The sequence below is a fragment of the Diplotaxodon limnothrissa genome, linkage group LG7, assembly GCF_057381915.1.
Source record: "Diplotaxodon limnothrissa isolate DT_005_m linkage group LG7, D_limnothrissa_male_GT1.1, whole genome shotgun sequence".
Lineage (NCBI taxonomy): Eukaryota > Metazoa > Chordata > Actinopteri > Cichliformes > Cichlidae > Diplotaxodon > Diplotaxodon limnothrissa.
The window spans coordinates 17,084,316-17,104,450 of NC_140602.1; the positions used below are offsets into that span (position 1 = coordinate 17,084,316).

At 42.3% G+C, this 20,135-nt stretch overlaps 1 protein-coding gene and 1 pseudogene across 2 annotated transcripts in view; one reads left to right on the forward strand and one right to left on the reverse strand.

Annotated features, from left to right (window-relative positions):
• The first annotated feature begins 9 nt into the window (after nt 1-9).
• On the forward strand, nt 10-4,618 carry LOC146628100 (uncharacterized; annotated as a pseudogene).
• A 1,972-nt stretch (nt 4,619-6,590) lies between these two features.
• Nucleotides 6,591-20,135, reverse strand: part of LOC146628101 (A-type voltage-gated potassium channel KCND2-like) — a 31,216-nt gene continuing 17,671 nt past the window's right edge. Inside the window, exons 2-6 of one of the 2 annotated variants that reach the window (XM_085357574.1) lie at nt 10,759-10,921; nt 10,121-10,219; nt 8,898-8,996; nt 7,629-7,849; nt 6,591-6,765 (exon numbers count right to left, since the gene is read on the reverse strand). In XM_085357574.1, the coding sequence (XP_085213700.1) occupies nt 6,591-6,765; nt 7,629-7,849; nt 8,898-8,996; nt 10,121-10,219; nt 10,759-10,921 (757 nt within the window). The remainder of the gene's footprint in view (nt 6,766-7,628; nt 7,850-8,897; nt 8,997-10,120; nt 10,220-10,758; nt 10,922-20,135) is intronic. The other variant, XM_085357575.1, reaches the window with a different exon arrangement.

Sequence of the window (20,135 nt, forward strand, 5' to 3'; positions counted from 1 at the left end):
AAAGCTGTCATGGTTGTCAGCGTTCACTGGTGCCTCATCAAGAAGACAGACCAGGACACCTACAGACTCGAGTCTGTCACAGAGGTACCAACGTTGTTAGAGAACAGAATCAGCTCAGAGGCTGACAGGGATATTCAGAAGGTTGGACAAAAAAACGGGAAACTTCACAATAAAATGCTGTAATGCAACCCAATACCATGTAAATGTTGTGTTATTTTTTTGTTTTAAATGTATTTTCCTGACTAGAATATTATATTGCGTGGTTATTTTGTAGTCTCTTCTTTTGATCTGTAACATTTTACTAACAAAACCAGTAATGATTTTTACTTATGAATTGAAGGAGATATATAACAAACAGAAATACACTACATAAAAAATGTATGTGGTTTTCAATTTCTTTCCATTTTTAAACACACTATGGTTAAACACACCCAGACTGCAGAGAAAGACTGCGGGAAACTGAAATCCTAGACTTTTTTTCTTTTCTTTTTTTTGCATAAATTTAATGCAGTGGATCTTTTTCTACTCATTTTACTCATATAAGACGTCATTTCCTATTTTTCTTCCTAATATTGTTGAACTGTTGGGTAATGAATTGTTAATTCATGCATATAGTAGACTGTGTGACCCTTTTTACATTAGGAGGACTGTTCTGGGAATAGGTGATCTGTTTTTATGGAAACTATACAGCACACCATCCTCCTGTGTGATAGCATTATGCAACAACAACAAAAAAATTTGAATTAAAGTCAACAGTAGCCAGCTCCGTGGTCTAATCAATACTGACAGCTTGGTCAAATAATTTTATTTGTTTTTGGATTATGCAATAAGTCCTTCCTTTTCCCAACTCTCACACTTTCCAAACGCCTGCTGCACAAAAACATTGCTCCGGCATTATTTCTTTGTCGAGCGCCTTTGTGAATACACAATGTACTCGGTAAAATTATTATTTTTTATTCTAGGGAAATAGCAAAGAAAAAATAATATGCTTAAATCAGTTTTTCTCTACCCACAAAATCGCATTAGGAAAACATGAGAAATTTCGGTGCACTTGTTAAGCAAGCTTGCTGCACAGCTCACCTTGTGCATGTTTTAACAATGAGTAGTCAGTCAGGCAGTAAAAGACTTTCATTTTACTTGGTTAGCCTGCTCTGTGGTCTGGCAATTTTTCATTTGTATTATTTTGTGCTTTTTCGTCTGTGTAGACAGTTCAAAGGGGCATTAGGCGGTTCAGAGAAGGGTAACATAATAACATCTCTGGGTCTGATTCAAAGGCAGGACATCGTGTCCCACGTGACACGTTCCTGAAGCAACGATGAGTCACGAAGAGAAAAATGCATTGCTGATTAACGATGGAGTAAAAGCACCCAGTTGAGGAGAATTTTTTTTCACTCTTGAGTTGGTGCTAACAAACAGGATAATTAATTTAAATCAATCACTGTAACAATCCATCATTAGTTTTACTCAAAAATTACTATGTGACAAGTCAAACTTCAGCTTTGAGCAGCTGGACCGTTCCGTCTGTGAGCAGCAGATCAGTTTTTCAGTGGTCCTAGTCAATGAAATCCAGCCACTCAGTCTCAGGCTTCAGGAACAGCCACAAGCACGGCGAAAGAGCTAGTTTCCCCTTTGGCGCACTGTAGTTATAAAACTGTAGCAGTATTTTTAAATTAAATCTACACGTCACATTACATCACATTACACTGTGCACAGCTGAGTGATATCTTTCAGGTAATTGTTTAGTGCTCTGCTACAATATTTTACATTGTCTTTTTTTTTTTGTCTGTATGTAAGCTTTGTTATATTAGTGTGAATCTGTTTCACTCTCTTGCTCACATTGTTCCCACCCACCTGTTTGGTGCGCTGTAAATATTGCAGATGGGCATCTGCTTCGGAATAAAGTGTTTTTGATCTTTTATCTTGTGGTTATAAGCTGCACATTGTCTTTGGCGTCCAGATATTGTCAGATGTGCGATAACTGATTTTGTTCTTTTCCAGAACTTCTGATTTGATTCCATATGTTACTGGAAGATATTTGATCAGCCTAATATGTTAGATGATCAAAAGCAAAATGCATTATATATTAATCTAATCCCAGATTTGGTGTAGTCCATAGCTTGCATATTTGAAGCAAGGAGCATTTCACACTTTATCTCCAAACAGGATTACACAGTGTCGTGCAATAATCCTGCAGCATTGCTCGCTTTATATCCTGAGCCAATTCAAGAACTCCCAAGTCATCCATCTGGCATGCTTAATGCAAAGCTTTTAACCTTTGTGGTGCACTGTATTAATATGACACGGACAGCTGTTCAGTTCGCACATATGCGCACAGTATCCTGTGCATTACAGTGCCATGCCGTCATCATCGCCGCATTATAGATTTGAACCCCTGCCTGGTTTTTTTGTGGTTTTTTTGCAGTTATATCAGGATTGAGACAATGGTGACGTAATTGCTATTTAATTAACAGCCATCGTTTCCCCCCAGTTGTCTCTGCTGTGAATACACTGCAGAGCTTTTAATGAATGTGAACACTGAGGACTCCCAGGTGACCCGCCGGTGCTGTCGAGTGATAATGAAAAGGGCGGATTCTTTGGCGCAAATTGTCTGAGCTACAGGTTTACCAGTTAATATTATTCAGTCAGTGGCGATAAGGGACGCAGGCTTGACGTGCGTTTGGTCAGCGTGGAAAGAGTGATGATAAAGAACTAAATATGTTGGCTCTTTGAATCCAGAGATGAGAGGCGAGCCCACACCTGCACTAGACTCTGGGAACAATACAGCCTTGGAGGAATACGTTGAAATCGCATTTGTGCTGGCGAACAGCTTTATTCTCTCCAGCACTTCTGTTGTGGGGGCTGCGGCAAATGTTTTTGTCATACTGGCGGTGTATCGGCAAAAGTCCCTGCAAACTTCCAATAACGCGCTGGTGGTCAGTCTGGCTGTTATAGACTTTCTGAGATGTGTAATCGATTGCCCGGTTCTCTTAACCATCGTTGTGAGTGTGTATCGAAACAGAAAAGTGGACAGTTTCATCTGTGATGTACAAATGGCCTCTTTTTCATTCAGCTGCTGTATCCAGTTGTTAACACTGGCGTGCATAAGTGCAGAGAGATACCAGGCCATTGCACAGCCCTTCAAAGCCAATCAAAGGAAAAGGCGAATTAAGGCGCTGATTCCTCTCACATGGACCTTCGCTATTCTGGTGTCTGCTTTTTGTGTGATATTTTTGAGGGACTCACCTTTGCATATGAAATGCCAACGACAACAGAGAGAAACGTTATTCTCTTTTGACAAATTTGGGCTTTACATGCTATTCCCACTGTGGGCAGCGTGTTTTGGTGTCATCATTGGATTCTACGCTCGCATATTTGCCCTGGTGAGATCACACAGCCGTAAAATATTTGACAAAGGTACTTTTACTCTTGCTACAAAAGACAAAAATGAAGAGAAGCCGGAGACAGAAAAAGCCGCAGTGGTGGAAAATGAATGTGGAAGATTTGAGCAAAACCCCACTTTGAGCTTAGGCAATGCTCAGACACAAGCTGAATCAAATTCACCCAAAGAAAAATCAGTACAATCTGTCTCCATCAATTCAGAGGATAAGAAAGAATTTAAAGATACAGTGAAGATGAGCAATGCAGAAACAAAACAAGCTCGGCCCCTTCCAGTACAGGCTACAGTGCTTACTGAGAAAAAACCTTTAAAAACAGAGCAGTCAAACCCCCATGTCATGAAGGTTGAAGTGAATCTGTCAAATGGAGATGCTGATTCAAATGTTAAGAGCTTAACCACAAAGCGGGCGTCAGTCAGTTTCAACACACAGGAACAGTCCAAAGACAGACTGAAGTCTGAAGAAGAATCCAAAGAAAACAGCCTCCTGCAGCCCCCATCATTGCCTGCACCAAATGTAAATTCTCAGTCTACTACTATCTTACTGACAGAGCCTGACCAAGCCCTAAACAACAATGAAGGAGAAACACTGACTGTTGCCTCACAGGCTCAGGTGACCGCTTCACCTCCAGTCTCAAGCAACGTCCCCGAAACAGAAGCAATGCAACTCCCTGCAGCGGTAGAAGGGGCTGTTTGCATGATGCCTTCAAAAGCAAGTAAAGAGAGAGCAAACAAAAAGAAAGAGGGCAAAATGGCTAAACGTGCTGGCTATATAATTCTAACCTTCCTCTTATTCTGGTTACCACTGATCACAACGATCCTGGTGAATTACTTGGTTCACAAAAACACAAACTCACAGGTAAGTGCCTGCAGAAATAGGCTTGTGATTTCTCTCTATTATTGCAGGGTCGTTACCTTACAATACAAAACACGTCCGGGGGGGGGGGCTGTTGCTGTGATTTAGTGCTATGTAAATGAAATGGGATTCACATGAAAATCTCTGTTGTGTTATACAAAGTTAATCTAAAGATCTCTTAATTCTTAAAATTGCCTATTGTTTTTCAGATAATTATCATTGAAGACATGGAGGTCCTGTCAGTGTCTGTTGCCTGCATCACGTCACTAAGTGACCCAATCATATACGCTGCAGTAAACCCTCAGTTTTCTTCAGAATTTTATCGGCTGAAAAACAGGATGAAGTCCATATTTCATAAGAAAAGATAGACTTTCCACCCCTATAAACATCTTTTAAGTGGCTCTAGACCCAATGACTGTATTCATATTCGCTGTGCAAGTGAATATAGAATTTAATAACGTTTGTCTAGTCATTGTCCAAATATTAACTAAATTAAATCCCAGTTGTCAAAGTGGGATTTTTCTTTTTTTTTAATTTGGGTATAAGAAGCTTATTATTTTATATGCCGCTGCGTTATCTTAGATTTTATGCAGGCTGACTTCTCAGCAGTTACTAAACACTGCAGAGCAGAGGCAGTGCATGCTGTGAGAAGCTGCCTGGACTAACGCAATCAGCTCTGCAGGGCGGGTCGGTGCTGCGCTCTCTGTCAAACAATCACAGAGGCCTGCAGTCTGCCTCCAGAGACCCTGCAGCCGCGACCCACCGCTGGGCCAGTCAGGTCTTCACATGTCCTCCAGCAGCACCTAATTATTATGCCATCCTGTTATAAAAGATGCTCTTTGAGTGGTCGTGAAAAAAACATTATCAGATCTACCTAATTATTTTCTTTCTTTTTTTGTAAGAAAAGAAAAGACATGGGTCATTTAATGGATGTTTCCATAGAGCTACAGTATTTATTCTATCCACTGCACCAAATGCACAATGTGTGTGATCATTTGTCCCCTTTTCCCTTGCCGCTTACATATGTGGTCCGTGACAAGACTTGTGTTTCATTAAAAGCAGAATTTACATCATGACATACCAGGCTCACTTGTTTCCTTCCCACCAATCTCGTTTTTACTGACAAACCAACAAGAAGCAGAGACATACTTTAATAAAACAGAATTCGGCAATGAGAGCATGCAAATCCTTAATTCAACCAGTTAACAGACAGAAAGAGAATGCCAACAAGTGTCAACTAAATCTAGAAATAAGAGAGGAGCCAGCTTCAAATGCGGTTGAGAAAGTCCTAACTGAGATATTTACAACATGAAAAGTGTACAAAATGGCCCTTTGACACAGTAAACTCCACTGAGGCTTGCTTTTGAATATCATAAGAATTGGTAAGTCATTGGGATTGATGCTCAAAACTCTCTCATATAGTTTTCAGTCCAAATACCACGTGTCCACATTAGGGTTAGTATTAGTTAAGTGCCGCCGAGAACATTGACTTATGTTTCTACCTTGTGACCTAACTAATATATACCCTGTATAGTTCTCAGTATCAATTATTAACTAACGACAGCGGCTGTCACACAGATCCATATCAGGATGTCAAATATGTAAGCTAACACAGAATTCGTCATTTGACTTTCACTTTGCACATTTCACAAACATGGTCAGGATGCGTAGTATATTTTACTCGTCATCGAGCGATGTTTTTCAACTAGTTAATGAGTCAGTTAATGAATATTCACAACAGTTATCCATTCTGGTGGATGTACGATTTTTGGAATTTACAACAGTGAGGGGAGCGTTAGAAAACATGTCATTGAAGGGGGTTGGGGTTCAAAACAATCGATGTAACAAGCAGTGAGTGAAACGAATGTCCCGCGATGTGTAAAGGAGACTGATTTAATATTCACAAAGATCGCCTTCAGGCAATGAATATGTGTGCTTTGTCATCAGAGGCCATCGAGAATGACCTTTAAACATCCGCATTTCCTCCTTAAATCATAGACAACAAATATGACTACATTACATAATCAAAAATAAAGTTGTTTTTCTTTTTTCCTCAGTATTTTTAGGCAACGACGATGACCACGCGTTCCTCGCCCTCTTCCTTGCTCTTGCTGTGCTTGATGGAGCAAGATCTGCTGGTTCACTTCCAAGGCAGCTGTCCACATCATACTAATACCATGCAGAGTTTGACATCAGATGAGATAACAACTTCAAAAAAACCCTCGACCTCTGTTAATCTTATAATCCTTCTTAGATTATGGCAGGTTGATGCTCGGTGGTCCCTCTCCTCAGCATCTGGTGCTTCTTGAGACCAGTTAGCCGACCAGATAGGCGTGACATCTACAAGGCAGATACTCGGACAATGTTGCTCTGAGAGTATGCTGTGGTGGTGGAGCCGTCCCCGTCTGATGAAGTCACCACCGGGGCAGATAAGCTGACCATGGAGGGAGTGATGTAAGGTTCATCACATTTCAAGGGCACGGTCTCGTCGAGTTTAGCGTTCAGGCTGGCGCGACTGTGAAAGAAAACAAAGGAATTAAAAGAGGCTGAAAGGTCTGAGCTTGCAAAATGTACACGGCACAAACCTGTTATTTAATATGTTCTTGTACAACGTATACACGAGTGAGGATTGTATACAGGCATGAATACACGCCCTCTTTATGAAGTGGTTCATCCTGTGATGCGTATGCTGTAAAAATCCTACATTTTTAATTTACTGTCCGAGAACAGTCCTTTATTGTAAATACTGAAATGATGTTCCACACACGGTAGACGTTTTCAGAGCAATAGCACCAGACTACTCCACCCAGTTTGGAATCGCAGATTCTTTTTTTTTGACCTTCTGAAGTAACAAGAACTGCAGATCATTGTACTTGCCTATGGGAATGGGTTTGCTCAGGGGAATCTGCTGCCACCCGTTGTAATGAAGAGGAAGGGTATTTAATTTGTGGTACTCACAGGGGGGGAGAAAAAAGACCTGTTACTCTGCATAATCCACTGAATGTGCTTTCAACAGTTTTCATGAGAGCAATTAGGCAGGAAGCAGTTCCAGTGAAAAACAGTGAGGATTATTCCGAGATAACAGGAATACTGTGCTGGGATAACAGCATTAACTACAGCACGTTAGTGCGTTTATGTCAATACAACCTACATACTGTATATATGCCAGCTGTACTGTCGATCTTTTTTTTCTTTCCTTGTGCTTGTAGCTGCTTGTTCATTTGTTGCTCTTTGCTGTTGCTGCATATCTCCACATTTATTGAGGAGGGAAGAGGTGACATCACTTGTAGATGTATGATCAAATCAAAAAACACACAAGTCATTCATTTAATTTCTCAGCATCCCAAAAAGCACTGTGAAGTCAGAGAGACTACATACCTGTTAGCCACTGGCCTCTCTCTTATCTGTATGGTGCTGAGCTCCTGGTTATTTGTGCTGGGCAGGCTGAAGCTGCTCTTCTTTCTATGGCGTCGAGAGCAGCATGAGCCCAGGCCGTGCGGAGATGAGGACACGGAGGAGGTCCGGGAGCCGGACTTGTTCATTACGGAGACCTCCATGCAGTTTGCCTGAAAGGTCTGCTCGTCCACAAACTCGTGATTCTGGAGAAGGAAAAAAAATTGGATTCAGTGTTGCTTATGAATCACTCTATTACATCGATGATTGGCTCTGCTCAATGATGAGTAAAGATGTTTCACAGTAAAGCCTAAACAGACTGAACAGAATCCACTGCAAAATTGTTTAATAATTGGAAAATGAATCATCAAGGGAATAGAAATATATTGGCCCAGATGTCCATATTAAGTGCCATCTGTGAGAACATTCACAACTGTTATCGCTGTGAAAAACAAGCAGAACTTGAAGGTCAGCCTTCAAGTGTGTTTCGGGCCCCGCCAGCAGGTGGCAGAGAGCGGCTGTGCAAGATCTGATGCCGTGCCTTGAATCTTATAGCTCACCTCTGTCACTCTTGGTCTGCTCTCTGTCTGTTATCTATAATGCACACTGTAAAAGACCTGATGTAAACCTTTTCATCGCCACGGGAATAGTGTGAAACCATTTTTTGGAACTTTTCCCAGATGAGAGGCAAGCCGGTTAATAGGAGAGGGATCATCTCATGACATGAAAAACTGATTCACTCCCTGCATACGTCTGTTTGCAGAGTTTAGATCTGCACGAGTGTAAACCTCATGTTAGAGCAAAGAATAAAAGAGGCCCCTGCATCTCTAAATTATTGATACAGTAAAATGAAGTACGCCGGTTTGTTCAGATGAAATAATCCTTGTGGATGGCAGAGCCACGGTATCTTTAGCATGTCGCTGGCTCGGGGACTCAACATTTCCCAGCCCCATTTAAAGCTATTTTTAACTTAGCTGAACAGGAAATAGATTGTACAGTCTGAGCATAGATGAAAAAAAAAGTCACTTTGTTTCTATTTGCAACTCACTGTAACAGGTTGGAACTACTGATGATACAGCGCAGACTGTAGGAGTAATGCAATGAAAGGAGCTTTTTTCCCCCCCACAGAGAGCTATTTTAAACCGTGTGAAGTCTGTTACCAAGATAGTAAAAAATGAAAAGTACCAAAGCTTTCATCTTCCAATCGACATGGCTTTAAGGTCTTCTAAGATTTTTTTTGTCTGTTTTTTTTACCGTGGTCTTTTCCAGGCAGTGCAGCAGATGATGATGCTGGCTCTCGAAAGGAGGGCTGGGGGCCTTCCCCACCAGGGCTTGTCCTGCCTCCTTGGAAGCCTTGATAGAGTTAAAAGAGAAAAACAAAACAAAACAAAGAGAAAACCACAGCAGTGTAGATGAGCAGGGTTACATTCTGCTAGTAGACAGTCAACAGCAAGTAGCTCGGCGATGTAGTGGCGAGGACGCAAAAGCACCGAGAGTTGAAATGCTGATCTGTAGCATGGCAGCCAGTCCACTGAACCTAGTGACACGGCGACGTTTTAGGGGTGGGTGCACAGAAACTGCGACTAATCGCAGCGTCTTTACGCTGAGAACACTGGTTTTCTTATTCTTTCACAAATTTGATGATAAGAAGCAGGAAAAGTCCAATTCGAGGTGAAATCGCTTTCAATGCGGCAGCAGTGGCACACCTAGACACAGATCAAACACAGCGTACCAAACACAGCAACAGCATTCTGCACCATAATGTCACCACACATATGAGACACACTTTATGAAGCTTTGCGCGGCTCTGGGATGGACGGTATGCTGTATTAGTCTGCACTACAACCTGGGATGCTCTAGAAAATACGCACAAAACACACAGCAGATCCAAAAAAACACCCCCCCCCCCTCCCCCTTCAAAAAAACCCCTCCCCAAATCAAACAGCAACAAAAAACAAACCAAAACAGAGTTTAGAGGAGATGTGGGCTGAGCGGACAGCCTCCACAGGTGACATACTGTCATGTAAGCCTTTGTCTCCCTCCTTCCCCTCCAAACCCTGTTGGACAGACATGCAGAGCTTGGTTAATGAGTAAGTGTGAGTGTAATGGCTGAGGCTCCACCAGAAGGCAAGTATGCCTGCCTGGTCCTCCTGCTGCATGGACAGAGAGAGGGAGTGTTGACAAGGAATGTCAATGCTGCAGCTGAGAGGGTTGATGTAAGAGAGGACGATCACACTGAAGCACTGGAATGACAGCAGCCCCTGTGTTACAGCATGAAAAGCTTCCCCGTGTGTGTGTGTGTGTGTGTGTGTGTGTGTGTGTGTGTGTGTGTATAGTGTGTGGTGGCATGCCCCCCCACCCCCGACCACCCTACCCACACCCCTGAGCAGAGTGACATGCAAGCATCAGCGAGGCCCCGGTCAGTCAGCCCCCACCCCCCACCCTCAAGCCGCTGCTTGGCCCCCAATCCGGTTTACCTCCTCCAGTGAGTCGATCAGGAGCCCATTTTGTTTGTAGCGCATATAGGCATTAGTGCCTCGAATCTTCACAGCACGGATTCTAGCGAGGCGAGTTTTCTGTTTGAACAAACAGACCTCTGTTTTAGCCTCTGACAGTTTGTCCGTCACACTAATTGGCTACGTCTTCCTCCACCACCCCTCCTCCCCACCCCGCCCTCTCCACCCGCCCCGGCAGCCGCAGTATTTAGTGGAGAAAGGGTATGCCCAAATCTACGATTAGGAAGTTCTGCCTTAGCAAACACTTTTAGAAAGAAATGCACATATTGCTATCGAAAAAGCTGCTGACACAATACTCTGAAGATCATTTGTTCTGTCATTGTCATTCGCTCTTTTATTTCCCTCGTTCCCCTCCCACCCCGAAATATACTTAAGCAAGTCAATACACACATACGCTCAATAGACACACAATACGCAGAAGCACAATAAAAGATTAATATTCTGGAAGATAGCGTTTGCCCTGTCATTCTGTTACATGCGGATAAGACAGGGACAGAGAAGAGGGGGAGAAAAAAGAGGGCAGATAGAAGCAAAATAAAGACAGATAGGGGGAAAAGGAAGACAGTGGCAAAGGAACGGGGAAGGCGGGGAGCCAATACCCTCTGTGCTCGTCGTTTCTCTGCCCGCTGGCTTTGGTGGTAGATACGGCTGAAGTTTGACACTATGACAGGGACAGGCAAGGCAATGACCAGCACCCCGCTCAGAGAGCATATGGACCCAAACACCTTCCCTACGATTGTTTTTGGCACCATGTCACCGTACCTGAAACACACACAAAACAGATAAGAGTGAGCACACTGGGTAGGAACACAAACAGGGAAAATCTTCCACTCAGGAGGTTTATTTAGCATGTCAAGTTGTTGCGTGTGCCTAACGGTATTTTTAATAGTCTTGAAGATAGTTACGGTGACCTTGGGATATTTCACACCTTCAAATAAAAAGTCACACATTTGAAGTGGGCGAAGAATAAATAGGACTCCCTCTGATGTCACCTCTCCCCGGCCTAGTTTCTACACGCCATTGCGATGTTCCTCTTTTAAAACACTGTTTCATATATAATTACACACCTGCTGGCATCAGCTAATGCTTTCACGTCGTGACCAAATGCGCTACATATCCTCCGTGACCTCTGTTAGCCAAACAGCTTGTGAAAGATACAGCGAGTAGTATCACGTTGAGTAAAAGCAAAAAGGGGAAGGGAGCAGTGTGATGCCGAACCCCGGAGAGATCGATTAAGTCTGTGGTCCTCGGCGACAGCCACCGGTGTGTTTTGTTCTTATTCCCACATTAAAATGGAATATGGAGACGCAAAGGGAACCCAAAAATTCAACACAAAGAGAAAAGAGCTTTTCTGGCACACATGCATGACACAGATGAGGAATGTTTCATGGTATACCTGAGCACAATTAAAGCATGTCATTTTTCAATGGTGAACAGGCTGCATTCAACAGATTAAAGGCTGCGCTTCTGTCAGGTTGGACTGACTCATCCCCAGTCCCATCAAATTAACGTGCCTGTCTTCTGCTAGAAAGCCAAATCCGTCTCTGTTCAAGGCAAACCTGAAATCAAACTGTTTTCGTCACCTCGTTTTCTTTACTTTAGCAGGCACCCTCAGCACCACTTACTACGGTAAGCACTAAAACCAAGGATACCAAACTGAAGAAGAGAGACACTTCCTGACTTTCCCTGAAACTTTGTTGTCTTTTCACCTGTTTTATAAAAGACATAGCTTTGGAGATACTAGGCCATTATATGCTCCTATTTTGATGACAAAATTTGATTTAATGCCAACATGTGCAACAAAGGTAATTCAGGTCATTCATAAACACTGTTATAAAATGATATCGCAAAATGTAAAAAATTTGCAATACAATCCCAGGCATGTCTGAAAGCAAGAGACATGCCTGAGGCTAATATGTTCACGAGCTTTTGAAAAACTGCCACAGTGAAGGTTTTAAAAACCTCAGTTTCTATTTTTAACATGTGGTCGAATAAAACGTGGATTTTGTCTCACAATGTTAAAGGTGTGCAGCTTTATTTCCTTTTTTGATGTTGGACTGTGCGCCGTGTTGAGCCTGGGTTATGCTTGATTGCGGACACGGACACAGATAGCTGGACGGCCGAGTTGTAGTTCTTATTATACTTCTTTAAAGTCCACTGCCTGGGCGCGTGCGTAGTTGGTGCACTGTTATCTAAATTATCTGCGCTGTCACAAAATTTGGACAACCTCATACTCAATGTTTGATGATGAAATTTATGTTATGGGGCCCAAGCAGAAATCGTGTGCACGGAAAGTAGAAATCTCGCTTTATTGTTTGTGGACTTTTAATTGGCCAACATTTCTTTACGGTTAAGGTTATATTACCACTTGTTCTTTTGGTATGCATGAGATAATTTTTTGCATGTGGACGGCGACTTTTTTCATAACGAATTTGGAAAAAAGTCCCCGTTGCCTGAAGCCTAAAATGGGAGCTACTTTAACAACCTCTAACAAATCACAGTGCTTTGTAAAACACGCAAGAAAACTGTCTCCACTAAATGTGGAAACGATAAATTCAATTCACCTCATGAGGCACAAACACGCCGTCTATTACAACCAGGCTACAAGGAGGAGATGCTAGCAGCTGGTGATGTGCAAAACACATGTAAACAAATGACTCCACCGAGCTTCGGGAGAGGACTTGCTAGTTTCACTCCATGTGACGGGAAGAGCAAATGGTGGACGGAAATTACTGATGCGATTACAGGTGGATAAACAGGGTGGTTAAAAAGCTGGATCTAAGATACAACATCCCAGGTAGGAAACATCTTTCAGTTTTATAAGGCGACAACATTGTGCAGCTACTGAGAAGTTATTTATACTTGAATTTTCCTGGGAAAATGCTACCTTTGCATTTGACTTGCAATAGATTCACACTTCAAACTAGGTAATGTGTCATCAGTGAAAATGTGTCCTCATTGTAAAGTTTCTTCAAACATTGTGATATAAGGTTGAGGCTATAATGGCTGCCCCTAGCACTCAGGAGGAAATGCTGGAAAAAGATGGAGGTATTCCTTCTCAAAAAAGGCCAAATCAGATCATTTTTGTGTTTGCTGGGTGGTTAAACAAGCTGTAGCCCCTGCTACTATATACACATTTCAATATGGATTTTTGTATGGACGATGGATTTTATGTAAATAACATTTTTTCTAGTGCTTTACCAGCTCACTGCTAGTTTATTACAAATGCATCCAATGTAGTATATTATATATGAATTTATGTTTTTTTTCCTCATTCATTTATGACATGTGTGGGTTGCATAGACTACCAGATAGTCCCCCCTGGGACAATAAAGACAATTCAATCCAATTCAAACATTTAGCTGCAAACACAGTGACATCCTGTAGCCACATGCACATCTGATTACTTTTCAAGATTATTACTTTATCAAATAGAAAATCCCGATGTCTCCAAGGCAATTAACAGATCCAGGGAAAAAATCTGCAAATTCATTCGTATGAGCATAATCTGCATATTCACAAGCGGCTCTGTGCTGACATGCTAGGCCACCAGCAGCACTGGGACTTAAAATGAATGATTCAGGGCACGTATGTTTTCCGTGTCATCTAAACATCTCTCCGTGTGCTGCAGAGGACCGGCAATTCACACGTTCGCAGGTGGGTGAGATGAATGAGTGAGACCCTAATGCGCAAATGACCTGAGTAGACCATTACCTCCCGAGAGTAAGATGAATGCAGGTAGGAAGGAACATCAGCATTGCTCAGTGGCTGTGACAGTAGTCCGTCTCTCAAGTGAGGCAGGGTAATGTGAATGTATCGCTACACGGGAGGTTGACTATTTCATAAATGAAGTTGTCTAATGCCCACAGACGTCTGCTTGAGTCATTAGCTTCAGGTTTCCATCATGTTGGGCCCAACAGTCTGGGCTTTTACAGAGCTCGGGCGGAAAGATGTAAAAGTGGACATTTTAATATCACGCTTGATGGGACTTCATGTACAACAGTTTGCTTTCAAGTTGACTAATCTCGCACAGATGTCATTAGTTTTGCAGTTCATTACAGGTCAAGTCATTTTCCTATCTAATGGCAGACAATGACTGAAAGCAGGTGTCAATTATAGGTTCTGGATGTGCTGCTGAAAGCCTATTAAGAGATCCATAAAAAAATGGAAGACAGCATTCCCTCGCATGTACTTTACTGCGGCGAGTGGAGTGATGCAGGCACGTCTGTTGTGGAATACAGTGTGTTGCAGTGACTGTCTTCTTTTGGAAGGAAAGCCTAGCAGCGAGCAGATGAGAAAGGAAAGCAGCAAGCGCACTCTGGAGAGAAACAGTAACAGTGATGGATTGTTCATAAGGGAAAGCTGAGATACACAAAGCCTCGTGGATGATGGCAGAGGTAGGAATTAACAGCAGCTGCAGATTAAAGTAATGTTCCTACTTTGTTCTTGTTGTCTCTAAGTACCAGGTACTCACATTTGCTACCCCTGCTACCCTAAGCTGACACGGGTGAGACACAAAGACGGATGACCGGATTCTTATCCTCACTGCAGAGGATGAAGAGGAATGTCGAGATGACTGAATATCAATTCCCCACTTCCACCCACCTAAAACCATACTGTGCTCGCGCTGGCGCCGGCCTTTAAAAACAACGCATTCTGTAGAATTGTCCGACAGCGAGATGACAGCATTGCAGATGAAGCTCGGCGCGCCGAGAGAGAGTGAAACCGCGGGGTTGCCTCAGACTGTAGGAGAAATGTCAGACTCAAAGGAATATTTGAATTCTAGAAACGGGGGGATGAATGTCCTCACCTGGCTTTGGATAATAGACCAATCAAACATTCATGAGTCCCTGTATCAACCTGCGTGGCAGAGTTTGTGCAGTTGACCTTAAAAGCAGTGCGGTATTCCATCAGGGGTGCTCTGAGACACTTCTGTACATGACCTCACCGCCTCACAGCTAGCGCCAACACCTAAAAACAGGGACACGCTTGGACACACAGGAACTGACACACAGTCAAAACAGACGCTTGTTTGTGTGTATATGTGTGTGCGTAGGGCCTTTAATTTGACATATAGTTAAACCAATCCTCCTTCCTAAAAAAGCAATCTTGTTCCTTGATTGTCTTCCAGAACCCTGTGTCTGAAATCTGACTGCCATCTGGTTAGTGGGAAGTGAAAAAAAAAGATATCTGGATGACTTTGCAGACACGTCATTTGTTTATTTCTCTTTTCAGAGACAGGGCAGGTTCGTTTTTTCCCCCTAAAGATTAAACTAAATGAAATGAACCTTTTCAGGTAATAAACTATGCCTGAATGGCCTTTTCTGGTCATTTGTACCACTCTGTCTGCTGAACACAAATAGGGTTTGGTGGCTGATAGAAATTACAAATCCCTACTTTAAGCGAGCATAAGCTCAGGTTTCTGAAATAAGCACAGAGGCCTGAAGTAATCACACTGCTGTCCCAACAACTCACATTCCAGTTGTGATTACTGCCAACAGCTTACCAGTGCTGACAATTAGGATTCAAGGAGGGCTGCGGCAGATCTTTCAGAGGCTTCGTCAACAGCATCGAAGACCAGTCGCCCAGCGGCGCCTCTGTCGCGGTCTTCCTACCCTCCTTTTTGTGGATTTTAGTACGAAACTAGCTCACACACTGCACAAGTGACTATAGTAAAGTGCATTAATCGAAGCAAAGTGAATATCTAACGTTCAAAAAGCCTCACAGTGTTCGCCTGTGCTGATAAGCGATCAAGGTCAAGGTGTTCAAAGGAAGAAGAATCCTATGATTAAGATAGTGAAACTGCTGGACTGTGAGGTGACATCCTATTAAATCCTTCATGGTAAAGACATTAAATCTCACTTTCATCAAACCACACTTTGATCTACTCCAATTTGATATTTCAGTGAGAAGCAGTGGAATGAAACTAATTTAATTATTAACCGTTTTGATTCATCAGCTGATTAGAATACAGATGAGTTAAGCACACTGTCCTTATCTTGTGCGCCATCTATGCATGTTGTTTTATAGCAATAATTACAAAGGGACCTGCAATCTGAAAATCTGAATCTCAAATTAATTTCGGTCTCATTTTCTTCCCTGAGACTGATTTAACTTCACATCCCACTCAGCATTTGTCTTTTATGCTCGGAAAGTCACAATGAGCTTACTGTGCTAAAACAAGGCTTTCATATATTATTTTAAAAAAAGGACTTTTATCAAGCAATTATGTGCAGGTGAGCCACTTTTACTCTACATTTTCTTAGACTGGTAAACTCCCACCGTGCATTGTGAATCAAGTCTCCTCAACACGTCTTTGATCATTCTGGGAATGCACAATTTTCTGTTTGACCTTCACCGAAAATCTCATGGCGCACAGACTCCCCATCATGCTTCCAGAGGTAATTCACTGGCTCCGTTTCACAGTTCAGTGGTTTCTACAGTGCAGACAAGCCCTCCAAACCTGTGAGACCAAATCCTGTCAATTATAGTGAAACTCTGATACTGTCACCGACTGTACCAATCAGAAGTTGATAATGACAGCGAGAGGCAATAAAACTGTGCGGGGACAACGGGACAGTGGCAAGGTCAGGAAGTATTAGGCGCTCTTGAAGTGAAGACATCTCTTGTGGGCAGTGCTGTGAAACGTACCACAGAGATTAAAGTGTCAGAGTGGACGCAACATTAAAATCTTCTCTAAGGACTTAACACAGACTCTTCCAGATATTAGCCTGACCAGTTGAAACAGTCTCCATTTCTTTTACAAGTCATGACAAGGAGCAAATGGAGCAATGCTGCACAACAATACTGCTCTCTGTACCTTCTCCATGAGGCTGAAAGAGCACAATATTCATCCGTGCTGACAGTTAAATAATAGATGTTACCCCCCCACCCACCCACCCCCCACAACAAAAAGAAAAAAGTAATTTTCCTCCAGAACTCTATCATACTATGAACTACGAATCGAGAATTTGAGGAAAATAGATTACACTGCCTGGATGTCATACAAGGCATATGAACATGAGTGACAAGAGGATATAGATTCTCTGACATTGTATTTGTGAAGACTGCAAGATTCATGGGTTACTGAGAGGTTGTAAGGGTGCTTATGTCATATTAAGAGCCTTCATTAAATGTTTGTTTCTAAAAACACAAATGAGCTGACCAGTCGGCCATTCTTTTATGTGCCAGTAGGTAGTAAATCTGACCATGTAGTAGGGCTGAACGATATATCGCATTTGCGATAATATCGCGACATGATCAAGTGCAATTTTCTAACCGCAAAGGCTGCGATTATACTGCGATTATAAGGCTGTCCAAATTACTACCATATCCCAGAATTCATAGCGCGGCCCAGCCAAACTCCAGTTTCCAGCAATGGCGGCCGCTACTAAGTTTTAAAATTACTCATACTAATCTTTCTGGGTCACAAAATAAACTTTTAACATATTTTCAGGCGAGAAAGTAGTTGTGTAAACATCAAATATCTGCTCGGTTTATCAAGATATCCCATATTTGCAAAAGTGCTTTGACGTTTTCAGAGGCGCCTGCTACCCACCAGCTCGACAGCTAGCCGGGAGCTCGAGGGTTACTGATGCGGCCGAGAACGGCACAACTCCCGGCACATCATTTTCAGATCACCGCGGAGTTTCGCTGCTCGGGTTAAACGTAATATATAAGTCACTTAGACAACCTAAAAATGTTATTGTTGGGCTTTTTTCAGTGTTTTGTTTGTTCGTGAGTAAATCGGTTTGGCTGAGATTAAAGTTATTAGATTAGATAAAATAAAACTTTATTAATCCCCCGGGTGGGTTCCTCCTTGGTTTTCACACAGCTGACTAAACGTCAAACAGAAAACTTATTAAACAGAAGTATGAGACAGTCGAGAATTTACACCAGTGTCTGGTTATATTTTAGATAGCAAGAAGCAGACGGCCGAGTTTATTAAACTCCACCGAGACAGCGGTGACGCTAATCAGAACTAGACCGTCCAATTTCACGCCTTTAAACTTTAAAGGCGTGTTTGTGTGTGTGTTTATACAATTGCTATTATGTTTGCACTTTATGTGTAATGTTACTGACTGCAGAGATCAGTAAGATGTGTGTATTTTTTATTTATTAGTTTTATTTATTTAATATTATTTTTTAATTGAATGACTGTCTAGTAGTTCACAGATGTCGAAAAACTGAGTGTGGTAAAGCCACTGATTTTTTTTTTATGTATATTTCTGCAATCTGCACATTGTACTGACTTTCATTTTAATGTTTACACCAGGGTTCCTTGTCAGCACTTTATGCTCAGATGTTTGTAAGCTAAAAATAAACTATTGTGTATGTTCAAATATACTGTTGTGATTGAAGAAGTTAAATAAAAATGTCAGTCATCAATTCATGCATCACCTCATGTCATCATAACAGAGGTCTGTCTTCCAGGAAAGAACAGTTTAAAATTAATGTAATATAGTATTGGCCATACTATATGATGTATTGCTTGTCTTTGTTTAATAATACAGAAGACAAAGACCTTAAAAAATAATCGCATCGCAATCGCAATATTGGGGCAAAAAATCGCAATTAGATTATTTTCCATAATCGTTCAGCCCTACCATGTAGTAAGAAAATCGAAGCTGGATAGACATTCTTGTATGTACAGATATACAAGGGCAAGTGAAGGTAGCAGAATGAAAGAAAACTCCCTCTCTCTCGCGCTCATAAATTTATATCATTGATGCACCAAATGTGCATCTGTTTCGTGTTTAAAATAAATTAAAAATATTAAGGACATTTTGTATTTATCTATTTCCACCACGAACAGACTGCAAAACAGTACAAATTAAATCTTTGTAATTGCCAGATAGACTGGCACAATCTTTGGAGGCTCGCACTCAATACACGCTAGCACACCTACAGTATGTACCACTGCAATGCTGGGAGACACACCACAAGGGTTCAACAGTCTGACACACAATAAATGAACATGATCTCCAGCATGATCCCTGAACGCAACATATCATTCCTGATGTTCTGCACCGCATCTCTGGCAAGAGGCCGGGAGCACAACATTCAAAATGCTCCCTCTCCTGGGTTTGGACACCACAGACTGATGGGATTAAGAGTGTGTGGGCTGATAGGACTCTGCTCTGATGCTATCCCTCAGATATACATCATTATAGAGAGGGGAATCCCACAGGCACTGGGATTAGCCCGCTAGATTTTCACTGCAGGTGATAAGGGAAAGAAGGAGAGGCTGGCAGAACTACACAACATAATGGGGAGAAGGAAGCACAGATAGGGGAGGACCAGAGGACCGCACTGCCTGGTGTTATGCATGCGGTAGGAAAAACAGGGTGCTCAGGTATGAGTAACTGCAAACAATAGCTACAGGGAAGGACAACTTTGTGATAGGTGCCTGTCGCAGTCTCTGCAGGCAGTAATGCAAAGGCTGCATTGTTCTGGCTGTTTGCTGAAATGCAGGGAAAAAAATCAAATTAAAAAAAAAGAAGTGTGGAGCAGATGCGCGAGATCATTTTTTATGATTTTCACAACCCAGCTGAGATCCGGTCTCTGCAGATTTGTGAAAGCTGACGAGTGGAGCCAAAGGTTGGGATGTGAAGTTTGTGGGAGCAAGAATGTGTGGCTGCGTGCCAGTCAGTGTTAACGCATAGTAAATGAAAGCTTTTGTGGTGCTGCAGTGTCTATATAATTTTGATCCTCCAGCTGAATGTTCACCTCAGAGTCTCAGGAACCACACAGACCTAATAAAGAGCGGCAAAATTCCTCTCTTCGAACCACGAAGACACAGATAAACCATATAAAATAATCCCTCACGTATGGCTCTGGCAAAGGCACCTCAGCTCTCTCTCTCGCTCACATATCAAACATGTATTCCCTCAGCCCTGCAAATCCCAGCTTAACCCTCACCCTGCAAAACCAGGCAGCTAGTTATCACCGCGGCTTTGACATTAGCATGCACGCC